This window comes from Coffea arabica, chromosome 1e, assembly GCF_036785885.1.
Source record: "Coffea arabica cultivar ET-39 chromosome 1e, Coffea Arabica ET-39 HiFi, whole genome shotgun sequence".
Classification (NCBI taxonomy): Eukaryota; Viridiplantae; Streptophyta; class Magnoliopsida; order Gentianales; family Rubiaceae; genus Coffea; species Coffea arabica.
The window spans coordinates 43,535,446-43,549,177 of NC_092311.1; the positions used below are offsets into that span (position 1 = coordinate 43,535,446).

The 13,732-nt window shown below is 35.7% G+C and overlaps 1 protein-coding gene across 5 annotated transcripts; it reads left to right on the plus strand.

Annotated features, from left to right (window-relative positions):
* The first annotated feature begins 1,768 nt into the window (after positions 1-1,768).
* LOC113704952 (outer envelope protein 39, chloroplastic-like) lies at positions 1,769-13,532 on the plus strand. 5 transcript variants are annotated; one of them, XM_072056864.1, is made up of 12 exons: positions 1,769-2,151; positions 5,236-5,374; positions 5,688-5,754; positions 5,888-5,923; positions 6,043-6,187; positions 6,647-6,805; positions 6,901-6,971; positions 7,049-7,127; positions 7,283-7,398; positions 7,928-8,075; positions 12,183-12,252; positions 12,876-13,532. In XM_072056864.1, the coding sequence occupies exons 2-12, from the start codon at positions 5,341-5,343 to the stop codon at positions 13,031-13,033; spliced, it is 1,083 nt and encodes a 360-aa protein (XP_071912965.1). In that variant the 5' UTR covers positions 1,769-2,151; positions 5,236-5,340; the 3' UTR covers positions 13,034-13,532. The 5 variants fall into 5 exon arrangements, with proteins under 5 accessions (XP_071912965.1, XP_027082626.1, XP_027082633.1 ...); XM_027226825.2 differs by lacking the exon at positions 1,769-2,151 and having other exon boundaries at positions 3,807-5,374; positions 12,885-13,532; XM_027226818.2 differs by lacking the exon at positions 1,769-2,151 and having other exon boundaries at positions 3,831-5,374.
* The last annotated feature ends 200 nt before the right edge of the window (positions 13,533-13,732 follow it).

Here is a 13,732-nt window from a genome sequence, read left to right on the forward strand (position 1 = left end):
TTTGTTGAAAATTAAAGGGTTTTTAAACAAGGGTTTTTACACAGATATTAAACAAGGGTTTTTTCAATATTAAAATCAGAGGGCCTTACAGTGTAATTTTCAATATCTATTTTTTGTTTTCCTTTTCTGCTCTTTTTTTTTTTTTTTTGCCCTTAAATATTAACCTAAACTTAAACTTCTCCAAGTACCAAGACTGCTCACAAACAATTATTTTCTTATTCCAAACTGCAAGCTTAGCCACAAGGTTGTACTTGTCGCCACCAGTGTTAACCAAAACTCAAAGCATGATTTTGAAGTATTTGCAGTTGGGCCTTGCAGCGTTTCAGGCGGCAAGATTAGAAACTTGCAGCTTACAAGTTTTAATGGCTGACGACTGTGATCCCTTTTGCCCATTAATATGTGATAACGGTGCCTGCCATTGCCCAGATGGTAGATGGTAAGGATGCAATTAGGGATGGCAGTGGGGCGGGGGTGGATCCCCCGTCCCCCGCCCCATTGCCTATTAGTTACCCCCATCCCCCGCTTCGACTTCCCTCGCCCCGCCCTGCCCCCGCGGGGGTTAAAAAAAATTTATTATATAATTTATTATAATTAAATTTGAACAAATAATCAAGTACTAAAATATCAACATATCATCAAATTATTATTCATCGTAACTTTACAATTGAAACTCATAAAAATAATTAAACAAAAGTTATTTGAATACAATCTAATATGTTAAAAAAGTATAACTAAAATAATCAAATTTTCACTTTTGATACAAATACATTCACTAAATTGTTATTATGCTTTTTTGGAAAAAAATGTTATTGTATTAAGTGTAATTAGAAATTTAATATAAATGTATTAATAAATTTAGTATAAATAATTAATAATTTTTATTAATAAACATGTATAATTAGTAATATAATTGATAATATCATTATATATATAATTATGTACATATATTTTTTAAATTTTAAACGAGGGACGGGGCGGGGGTTGGGGCGGGGGAATATACCCCCGTCCCCCGCCCCGTTTCTAAACGGGGGAGGAATTTTTTCCCCCCGCCCCCGCCCCAAGCCCTGCCCCATCCCCCGCCCCGGTAGTCCCCCGCGGGCACCCGCCCCATTGCCATCCCTAGATGCAATGGAGCCCTACTATGGAGTTTAGATTCATGTGTTCATTGGGTATCAATGTCCAGAAATATGTAATCATGGCTTTCTGGTTTCACTTTTTCATGTTGATTCTGGTCAGGAATTTTTTTCTAGGTGGCCAAAATTCTCTTAATATGCTATGTTCAAAATAATTTTTGATCCATTTAAATATATGACATCTAAAAAATCAAATATTAACTTTAATTATAAATATATATATATATATATATATATAAACTCTCATAATAAAAATTAAAATTGTAAAAAATTAGGAGGGCCAACTTTGTTTTAGACATATATTTACATAAATTAAAATTTTTAAAACTTAGGGGGGACATGGCCCCATCAGCCCCCCTTAGCTCCGTCATTGATTCTGGGGTCCCGTGTAGGGCTGTCAACGGTCCGGGTCTGGACCTGGACCCGGCCCGAACCCGCCAACATTTGTCGGGTATGGATAGGAATATAGACCCGTGACCCGGACCCGGACCCGGACCCATATTATCTAATACATTTACGGGTCGGATACGGGATATATCATTCCGACCCATATTCGACCCGGACCCGTTTTAATTAATTAATAATTAAAATATATATACCTATCTATCAATTATTCATACCAATAGTACTTTCATAATTTCATTCCCAAATCTTTCGAACCCTAATACCCACCGCCGCACCCGCACCTCCCTTTTCCCCTCACTCTCTTTTCTCTTTTGCTCTGCCTCCCACCTCCACTAGTGACCACTAACCAGTCCGCTCTTCCATCTCCATTCTCCAGTTCCATCTCTCCATCTCCAGCGACGCTCTCGACTCTCTCCAGCTCCAAAGAAGCCCAGCTATCATCGTTACCATCGGGTCTGGCTAGCTCCAAAGAAGCCCAACCCGGTCCAGTCTCACTGTCTTCTCTCTTGCACTCTCCATCTCTGACGCCGGCGAGCTCTCTCCATCTCTGACGCTTGGCGGTTGCAGCTCCGGTCGAAGCCCAACACTTCCAGCTCTTCCAGGCTTCCAGCAGGCCAGCTTTCTTGTCTCGTCTGCTTTACCTTTTTATCCCCCTTTTATTTAATAGGGAGAAGAAAAATTAGAAAAGCCGAAAAGAATTGTAAAGGAGAAGGCACGTCTCCAGAAAACGTCAAACCTACAATTGAAAGTGGACGATATTTGCGTCGCATTCTTTCGGTAACCTCATCTCAAATGCAAAAGTTTGCTGGATAGTTATTGGATTGTGCAGCAACTGGCTCTTTGTTTTTTTGCTACTACAAGATATGATACCATGACAATAAAGTAGGCAAGTGGATCACTCCCAAGCATTTGAGAGGTTCTTGTTGAAAGGAAAAAAAAAACGAAAGAAATCCAAAAGCCCTGTTGCTCGGCCTCTAATTTTCACGAAGAAAATAATTTGTTATTATTTGGTCTCTGCACAAAGTTATTTGAAAGATTTTGCACTCCAAAAATCGAGGAGCAAAATTCAATAATAATGCGTCTAGATTATGAAAAATGGAAAAATGCGCTTGATTGCTATAACTAGTTATTAAGGTCAGCAGAAAAGGTGAAGATGATAGAAAGAAAGAATCTCAGGCAGATAATAAAATGAGGGCAAGGATGAAGATGAAGGTGTAAATCAGGCTTTTTTACTGGTCTTATCCAGGTAGGCCTGACCCGGACCCGGACCCGTCGGGTGCGGTTTCAGATAAAAATTAAGAGGCCCGTCGGGGTATCTGGGTCGGGTCCGGAATTAATACGGTATTACGGGTCCGGGTCCGGATTTATTGATTCCGGCCCGGACCCGACCCGTTGACAGGCCTAGTCCCGTGTTTATGGACTGTGCCTGTGTGATCCCTTGTTTGGATCTATTTGTATATGTTCTATGTTCTATGTTCCAAATTAATCCAACTGTATCTAATGTATAAATTTTTGTGAATTGCTTAACAGGCATCACCGTTAAGACGGTTTCAGGTTTTAGATTTCTATTATGTTCGAATACAAAAGGTTAAATCGAGAAAATGTAGAAAAGTAAAAAGTATTAAATTTCATCAAAAAATTCAGAAAGTGCAGTAGTGCATTCATTTAGACCGGAGATTCACCTCCAACCTCATACAAGTCTAGTGAGACTCCGCTCTTCTTCCATAGTATAACAATAGAATAGATTATTGATGTTAAACAACAAAAAAAAAAAAAAATAAGTTTGGAAGTGTGTTACAAAATGATAAAGTGGGTGTAAATTCAATATATAGAAAAAGGGCACCATTCAAGAATCTTTAATAGAATAAAACTAATTTAAGGCTTCTGATTGATCCTTCATTTTAGTGATTAATTACTAGTGCAAAGGAAATGCATTCTAGTAACCAAGCCTGATTAAGTCCAAACGATTATGGTAACCAACTATAACTAGCTAATTCCTGTTTTTTTTTTTAAAAAACATATTAGACGTCAAGTCTATAGCCAATTACCTACAAATTGTAAACTTAATTCTTTCGAAAAGCAAATCGTAAGCTTAATTTTCATAAATCAATTTTTGCATACAATTAAAATAACGTGTATATATATATATATATATATATATATATATATAAATCTAGGTTGAGGTCAGATGGTAACTGATTGACCATATTTGGTTCAAATTAACAACTATTGTCATGTTTTTATAATCAATAACCGAAGACATTAAATTCGAGTTGCTCATAAAAAAAAAAAAACTGAATTGATTTCGTTTTTCATGCTCCTCCCACTTAATTTTGGTGGCATCTCAATACTTTGTCATGTTTAAGCAAAAATTAAATGGTTAATTATGTTTATCCATTAAATTTACTTAAATCCGAAATCAAACCCAAATTCTTAATGGATTTGACTGTGGAGAATTATATTCCAATGTATGTATCTCAATATTAATGAGTATCCATGGATAATTTTATTATATGATCAAACTCATTGCTTTAAAATTATGTAACAATAAATCAAAGACATGAAAAAATAGATTTCGAATTCATCATTAATTTGTTCCCATCACCATTTGTATATTAAAAAAAATTGAAAATTGTTACACGTAAGAGTCATTCAGAAACAAAAGCAAAGTTATGTCATCCAATTAAAATTTTTTTTCAAAAGCTTTTATATATCCATTTTTGTAGTTTTTACATGTGTGTATGGATAAGGGTTTAATTGGTTAATTACATCTAAGCCCAACTTTCATTCTTTGAACAATATTACACATGACAATAACAATAAAACCTCAAGCCATTATTCTTTTTTGACTTCTTAAATGATTTCAGATTTTTTCGAATTACTAATTATGAAATCCTTCCACGAGACATAAATTATTTGACAGAATACATCATCGTATCATAATCTTGATGCATGTAAATAAAAAGTCACTTGAAAATTTCGAGTTTATTTAGAAGTTTTTATTTATTTATAAGTGAAGAATATTATAATCAATTTACTACGTAAAGGGAGGTTAGTATAATTATTCAAATTTGAAGGGAGGTGAGTGAAATTATTAGAAATCTCAGGAGAGGTTTATGAAATTATCCCTTGAGAAATTATTATATCTTATTCCAAATTAACTGTTTGGCAAGTTCAGTAATTTTTCTGGTCCTGTCGATTGGATAAATAAGAGATCACAATTTTTTTTTATTTATATAAAGTGTCTTTTTTTGCATTATTCCCTACCACACAAGTAACTTCATTTTTTTCTTTTTCTTTTTCATGAATTAATTTTTATTGACACTAATATACATGAGTGAGGATAAATACATGTTATGTTATCTCAATTTAAATTCGAACTCTAAATTTTATGTATGCATATCCATTCGAAACCCATCAGTACATATTCCATCTACTTATGAATTCTTGTTTTGGGTGAAAATTAATTAATATTATTGGGGACAGATTTCTAAAGCCCAAAACTAAAGTGCAAAACCAGAGATTTAAAAAAAATTTATAAGCAGCAGAATTTGCCCAACTGGTCCCCCAAGTACTGCAAGAATAGGGAAGCCATCTCATAAAGAAAGAGATAACTTCTCTTCTCTGAACACTTCAGATTCTCCCTCTGTTGATTCTTCTCTTGGTAGTATTAGTAGTTAATGTATTTTGCCAACAGAAACAGCTACTTGCTTGTGTAACTGAAACGCCGTCATTTTGGTGGAGTACCCAATGGGGCACTAAACAATAAAGATTGAGGATTTTTGGGATTTGAAGTAATGGGATGGGAGCTCAGAAGAGCATTCATGCTGGCAATGGTAATTTTTATAGCTCAATTATTTTGTTTCCCTCTTTTTTCGCCTTCTTGACAGTTTAATTCATCTGTGAAATGATATATAAAATATTGTCAAAAACCCATTAGGATAATTGAAGAAGCATGATTCCAAAGTGGCATTTGTGGAGAATTATTTATTTTTGGAGGGATTTTTTGTTTCTCTGATTTTTTTGATGAGGATGTAGCATGCACTTCCCAATTATGAGATTTATTTGGACTAACATTTTTTTAAAAGTTATTAATAGTGAATTGTGATGATAGAAAGATGGATGATAAAGTTTGAAATTTGTATGCAGCCAAGATAGACTTCAATGTTGATTTCACCCACAAATTATGTGCTGCTTTGATGCTACATTCTTCCAGGTTTTTTTTTTTTTTTTTCTAATCGTCATTTTCATCTTTTGAGCTTAGTAAAATTTCTTAGTTTCATCCATGTTTAGTTAATTTCCAGTTAAGCTTTGATTTTGAGGACGGTTTGTTTGTTTATCCGAAACAGGAATACTGATAGTCCTCTGTCTCTCGTTATTGGAAGGTATTTCTTGTGCAATTTTAAGTTCAGGAATTTCTTTTTCTTTTTTTTCTTTTTTTTGCAGAAATCGTCTTCTTTTGTAATTAACTGGGAAAGATGGTTGATTGAATGCCTTCTTGCAGTCTTTGCATAAAGCATCCAAATTTATTTGGCAAGAGTGAGAAGCTTGATGTTCTGTGGGATAAAGGACTTTATGACTCCAATGTCTTGATAGCTTACAGGAAGCCACGGCCCGAATGGCTTTCTCAACAATCCTTTTCTATACAGGTTAAGCTGTAACTCCTGACTTTTCTCCTTGTCGTTTTGCTTAATTATTCAAAATTTAGCAAGCATTAGTTTTTTTTTTTTTTTTTTAAAATTTAGTTTGAACTTGATTCTGAAACAGATACTGGGTGAATAGAGTAATTGAATTTGAATAGTTTTCTTGCATCTTTTTTATTGTGGAATAAATTTACCTGAAACTGTAAGTTCAAGAAATCTTAATGCTGAATGACTGTTAGTTCTCTGCCCGTGCATGCTGGTTTTCAGAGAGAGTACTTTTATTGCAACAATTAAAATATTTGAAAGTGGATGCATATCTGATGCTAATTTTCATTGAGATTGATAAAAGCTGCTGTGGGACTGCCTTTACTTTCATACCATGTAATAGCTGGAGCTTTAGTATGGTAGACAAGAGCAGCAACTCGTGAGAAGTATAGAGCCTGACTTGAAGTGCTTTTTATCCAGCATTCGGTTTCTCCAGAAATTGGGGTCCATGGTGTTCCCGTTGACAATTACTCCCGTTCAGGGAGTGGAGGCGTGAATCTTTGTCGCTTTTCTGCTGGTCTAGACTTAAGTGAGCCTGCAAGTTCAAATTGGAGCAGCAAAACGAGTTTAAAGTTTGAGGTAATTATGTTCTTCTGTGTCATCAGCAAAATGGTCTAGTACAAAGCATACCCTTTAACTTATTTTAAGGAATTCAATAACACTATCGCATGCAGCATGTACGTCCAATTAATGATGATGGCCGCTCAATTAGCAGAGATCTTCATGGTTTTCCTGTGACTTGCAGGTAGGAGAGGCTACTAAAATGTGTTTACTGTTTCATGATAAGTTGAAAACTGATTGTGTCTCAAAATTATTCTGCAGTGGTGGTTGTCATGACAGTATGGTGGTAATAAAGCAGGAATCTCGATTTGCAAAGGCCAGTGAGCACAGTTTCACTAGGGTAATGTAGTGTACATTGCCAAAATATGACAGTAGCTTGTAATGGTCTAGCTTGAAGATTTTCAAATCTAATGGCTATTACTTTGTCTGGAATAATAAATGAAACTTATACTGTCTACTGGTGCATCTGAACATTTTGATTGGTTACGGTTTCAGTTTAATCTGCAAATAGAACAAGGGATTCCTCTTCTTTCTAAGTGGCTGATCTTCAACCGGTTCAAGTTTGTCGCATCAAAGGGAATCAGACTTGGGCCTGCATTTCTTCTGACAAGGTGGGCAGAATCTTCTTCTTGTTGCACCGCTACTGATTAGCTGCAAGCTGCAGCTTTGCCCATTTCATGTGAATGACAATATTTTATGACAACTAGAAGGTTGAAGGATAAAAAATGGAAATAGTATAAGAACTAATAGAAAGGGAAGGAAAGATGAAGTTTGTTTCATGAACTTGTGTGAGAAGCTTTGTCTTGATAGTGTGGAAATGATTAGAAAGTACACATGCATTTGTAACAACACCTTTTAATGGAATTTCTTCTTTTGTTTTCCTTTCTTTTTTTTTTTTTTTGCTCGGGTGGGGAGAATGCTGTTCAGGATAGAAGAGAATATGCTCATTGAGTGCAAGAACCTTTAACAGAATATTTATTTCAATTTTTTTGCCAACTGGCTACATCAATAAAGCCTGCTGCTTAATGCGTGGCTGCCAATCTCATCACCAGCTACCAGTTAGCTTATGAACAGTAGAATTTTACTTTCGACTTTTGTGAGTATGCCTTTTTCCATTGCTCACTCTTTTCTTTCTGATAGCTTTACGGGTGGCTCTATTGTTGGAGATATAGCTCCATATCAAGCTTTTGCAATTGGAGGACTTGGTAGTGTGCGAGGATATGGTGAAGGTGCTGTTGGTTGTGGAAGGTCTTGTGTAGTGGCCAATACTGAAGTGACATTGCCTTTGGTATGTACTGATATTAATACTAAAAACTATTTATTTCAGTCTATCCCTAATTATGTCTATAGTGTCTCTATATATGTTCTGCTTGCATAAATTTATCTTCATCCTTGAGAAAGCTGATTTTGTCATTTAACTTTCATAATGTTCTGAGGATCAGATTCATTTCACCGTTATTCCCATTATAACAAAGGAATAACAATATTCATGAGCCAATTGGCCATAGAGGTAGACCTCCTATTTGATAATCCTGCTCTCCATGTTGTTTGACAAAGTCTTAAGTTCTTTAAACAGTTTATTAATATTAGCTTTGACAGTAACACAATTCGTAACTTGAGCGTATTGCTTTTGCTGGCCTTGAAGGTCCTCTGAAATGATGCTTGTAGGACAGGGAAAAACTTGAAACAAAAAGCTTGTAGTAGCAAAGCTATTAGAATTGGCATATGAAACTTAACTCTTGATCTATGCTTTAATGCACATTCTTTAGTCTACGTTCAACATGGTCAGCTTTTGTTTGCTTATCAAACATGTTAAATATAAGAATTGGAGCTTGTTTGTTATAAGGCATGAATATGTCTGTATCCTTAGATATTGATTGAAGTGGCATTGACAATGACCAAAAGAAGCTGCCTCAATCAGTCATTAGGATCATTTAACTTGAATAATGGAAGCTAGTACCATATCAATAGGTATACCTTCTTCTGTTCTCTCCAGCATCTGGAGATAAGTTGATCCCCGACAATACCATGCAATTTTTATTTCAAAAAGACGATCCCATGCTATCCTCAAGTGTTTATGATTTTTAGATCATATGAGGTACAAGTGTAAAGGCTTTTGTCCAACACGGCAATTTGGAGTTTGAGTTGACTTTGTAAAGTCCAAGTAAAATACAATGCTTTTTGGCTAAAAGGAATATTTTGAGATTTTTTAATTACTTGAGGTAAAAATATTATGACCCCTTGATATCAAACCGTCATTACGGCTATGATAAACATGCTGAAATTGTTAAATGGAAACTGTTTTGTGAGGAGAGTTTTGGTTGCAAGGACAACTCTTTACCAATCTCAGAATACCCTGCTACTGGTAGTTTGGTAGGTGTTACCCAGCATGCTCACAGGACAAACATCAAGTGTAAACACACTCCTTTGATGACATTGGACAAATTAATTATAGCCTATCAATTCTTAAATTATAGCCTATTAATTATAGCGTCTTAATTATAGCAAACATAACACTGACTGACTTATTGAAGATGCCCTCAGGGGCAGAGAACCTATGCCAATTCATGAGAAGATTAGAATGTCTTTAGGTTCGGGATTCTACAGTGTGTCAGCCACTGTATCATTTTTCGCCATTTATGTGTTAGTGATTGGTATGGCACATAAATACAAAATTAATCTCGTAGTCAATTTTGGTCTGCAAAAATCGGTCTCTCTATTGTAAAAGCTGGCTTCCTCTTGGTATATACTCATTAACTTCATAAACTGGTTTGCTAGACAGTTTTTAGAAGAAAACGTTATAGCAGTTGAAATTGGTTTTGCTGCTTTTATGTTTTCCCAGCTTCCCCAATGCCCTGACAATCCCAGTTTAGTGCTGAACCTGCGCTGGGCCAGAAAACGTGGCCTTGTTGGTCCGGTCAAACTAGCCAGTCTGTAGGATGTGTCTCTAAATTATAGGTTAGTTGTCAATGTGACAGATACACATTTTTCTATTCTATTGATGTTCATCCAATGTTTCTATCTCAAACCATGACTTGGATATTCGTTGCCTATACTAATATTTTTCCCCGGAAGTGACACCTTAAGTTGATGTCAAGAAAATGGGGCATTTCAGTGATAGTGGGGCAGAAGACTAAAGGGAACTTTAGCTAGCAGCACAAAGTACTATGATCGATGAAAAGAAAACATAAAAGTTTGAAGGGAATTAGCTTCTAGGCTGTATCATAGCCAAAGAGAGCTGATTCAAGCTTTACAGATTAGCTGATTTATAAAATAAAATAAAATAACCAAAAAAAAACACACATAAGCACACCTTCTTGCTACAGTAGATAGATGGCTACTTATAGGGCTTCAAACATATAGTTGACCTAAAATGACAAGACGAAAATACCTTAATGAGGCACATGCCTAGGATGTTTGCACCAGATACACAATTTCTATACTGCTACACTTAGCAACTAAGCATAACGGATGCATACTAAACAACAAAACAATGAAGACCGAAAATACCCTGCATCAGAGTATGAGAAGGATATTCTAGGGAAACACAAGCAAAGATTGCAGGCAGTCTTTTTGAATTAGTAAAACTTTAGATAAATTACATGAGAATATGCAAGTGTATAGGCTCTGTCTTTTCAATATATTAGTCACCCAAGGCGTCACTCATGAAAAATGTAAATAAATGGGAGGGAGTATTACTCATAATGCAACAGTTACTGTGAACTGCTTCTCTAAGGATTTTATAGATGACAGCAACCAACATAGAATGAGCATTCCTTATTCTAACTAGATGCATTATAATTCAGAAAGATTTTGAACACTATAGCACATCAAGATCAAATAGCCATGGCATCTGTATTCCTTCAGAAATATTTGTGGATAGTTTTGAACATGTATGTACATGTTAGTAGTTCCTAATATTGTAATGACATGTTCGTTATTCAAAGTTAGGCAAGTAAACTTTTGATATTGGAGAGTGAAATGGAGACAACAAGAGTGAATATTTTCAAGTAAACTATTACTAGTTGACTAATTACTGTAGTGGACTACTGTACTTGGTTTAAACACTGAAAATAATGATGTGTTATTTTATCAATGTGAGAAGTGGAGTGAAATATATAGTCAAAGCTGGAAAAGTTATCTGAGTTGGTGTAGCTGAAGCAATTTAAGGGGGCTAAGATGTTATTTGGTCAGCAGCGGCCTTTACCTGATGTATAGCTGGATTTAGATTACTCATTAAGATGCATAATACCAGCTCTGGCCAGCTTACCTTCTTCAAAAGATCCAAGAAAACTCACTGTCCCTGATTTGCTTTCTGTTATCTTTCATTTCAATACTTTTTTGGTTTTTTCTTTGTAGGTTTTTTTTGGGGCAGGGGGCTTATTCTTGTAGGTGATTGTGGCAACAATGAGTAGTAAATTGCAACATGCTATATTTGATTTGTACTTTACCTGATATATAGCTTAATTTTTCAATTACTTACTAAGGCGCACCATACTAGCTCTGGCAAACCCACCTACTTCAAAAGATCAAAAGATCCACAACAGCTCACTTTCCCTGTTTTGCTTTCTCTCAAGTTTCTTCTTCTCCTTCCTTTTTCTTGGTTTTTGGGTTAGGGGGTGATGGCAACTTATATTGTGGGTGATTGAGGCAAGAATGAAATAGTAAATTGCAAGATGCAGTGTTTGATATATACAGGATGAGAAAGGAAAACAGTGTTCAAGATCTAAGTTGTACAATATTTTTTCATGGTTAAATTAGTGCAGTATCATGAATGGAGTTTGTCATCAGAAAAAAACGAATTCAGTTGCAAGAGAATATATCTTCTGGTTTAAGCATGTAGACCACTGATACTTTGTGGTTGGAGTATTTAATTGTAAACTGGCTTGAACATGTGATTAGAATTTAACCCCCCCCCCCCAACTTTCTCCCCAATCCCCCAAAAAAAAAAAAAAACCCTGTACTGTTTTGCCTTCTGTTTACCCTTTGTTTTGGATGTTGCATGTGCTTCAGTTACATGCAGAACATCATGCTTTTTGGGCCGACTGGATTTGGTTTTTGCTTTGAAATTTATCTACTTATGGTTCTTCCTTTTCTTAATTATGCATTTGATGCATCTTTTTCTTTTTTACCTTGTTTTGTCAACTGAAAACTAGTTTAGAGTCCTTGAGCCTGTGCTCTTTCTTCCAGTCTCTCGTGTTTATCCTTTGCATATAGATACAAAACAGGAGCTTCTTGGTTGTTGATTTGTTATTGGTTCGTGGATAAATTTCATATTTTTATGCATGCCATAGTCTTGCTTAATTGAATGTGTTCTTTCTTTTTTTGTGTGTTTACCTTGAGGTAAGATTCTGCAATTATCACATCTTCTAATGGCAATACCTTTTATATCCAGAACCGGACGATTGAAGGTGCTGTTTTCTTGGATTGTGGATCTGATTTGGGTTCTGGTCGATATGTGCCTGGTTTGTTCCATCTTAAACCTATTGGCATACTTGCACACATTTTCCTAGAAATTTACCTGCGAGTAGATTGCACCAAGTATATGTTTTTCCTAATTATTCTTATGAACTTGAGGATCTGGTTTACTAGTCTAATTTGAGAGCTTTTTCCACCTAAATGCTGGTTAATGTGTTGACTTTTTTGGTGCATCTTTCATCAACAGTACATAATTAAAACCCAAGATAAGTTGGTCAACCCTCCTGATGTTCTGACAAATATGTTCCTTTGGTATGAATATTCTTAAATAGTGGTACAAGCTGCACAGCAGTGCCATGACCTTCATTTAGGCATAACCAGTGAGCAGAGTGCCACCCCACTTATGTATGCATAAGTTTGGCCTTTTTAATAATCGGGGCAGTGGCTTGTCCTATATACAAAGTTGGTTTTACAAGATTACAGGAAAAGAAAAAAGAAGAGAAGAGAAACTTGAATTCACACGGTGTAATTCTTGATTCAATTGTCAGCATTTCTCAAAGAATTGCCATGTATCTAGTGTTTTTATGTGCCATTCCATTCCTTAAATGTCACTCCTGTGTTTTTTGTTTCAATTTCCATTTGAATACTTAGATCTGCTCCCATATTTTAGGGAATCCAGCTCTCAGGCATGGTAAGCCAGGAAGCGGAGTCGGAGTTGGATATGGCCTTCGGTTCAAGTCATCTTTAGGACATTTCCAGGTTGATTATGCTGTCAATGCATTTCAACAGAGAACTGTGTACGTTGGCTTCAATAGCATTGGCTCGTAAATAGCCTTAGTTTCACAGCTTATCGACTTTGTGACAAAGCTGATGTTGCCAAGGTCTCCCAGTCAAAGCTATTCAGGCTCAGATTCTGGTTCAGGCTAAGAGTGCTAGAAACTGCACAACTCTAAGACATCCTCAAATTATGGTTCTGTATGTTGGAGATTTAGATCATAGAGCAAAGATCATTGAAGTGGTACATATCAGGAAATTGACACAAAGGTGTAGATTGAAACTATAAATTTCCATGGTTCCCTTTCTTTGGACTTCACTTCATGGAGAAGAGAGTTATAGACACATTAATTTGATGTTAGAGAGGGACACACACAATGTCTTGACAAATTTGACATACCAGAGAGTCAGAATGAACAGAAGTTTCTATGGTACTGATACTTGGGGAATCCTTTCAACCGATTCCATATGCAATTTGAAATTTTGGCTTTTAAGGAGATAAACAACTTGACAAAGTTTGCCTCCTGATAAACGATACTATTCTGCTTTCAAATCTTGGATTGATTTGTTTGGAATGATTTCCTTGAGCCATTAGACCTAACTTTTCTGAATTTTGGAAGTCAGAAAATGCAAAGAAAGATAATAACACACAATTTTGCTTTCACATCATGTGGGGATAGGTGTTTGAAAAATTAAGGTTGTGTTTGGATTGCATTTTCCGTCATTTTTCATGGAAAAATTACTGTAGCGATT

What these genes read in the sequence shown, in the direction of transcription:
- LOC113704952 (XM_072056864.1), top strand. Translation starts at nt 5,341, where the DNA reads ATGGGAGCTCAGAAGAGCATTCATGCTGGCAATG. An exon ending in GTGAGCACAGTTTCACTAGG is followed by an intron (nt 7,128 to 7,282) that starts GTAATGTAGTGT and finishes TTACGGTTTCAG; the next exon opens with TTTAATCTGCAAATAGAACA. An exon ending in CTGAAGTGACATTGCCTTTG is followed by an intron (nt 8,076 to 12,182) that starts GTATGTACTGAT and finishes TTTTATATCCAG; the next exon opens with AACCGGACGATTGAAGGTGC.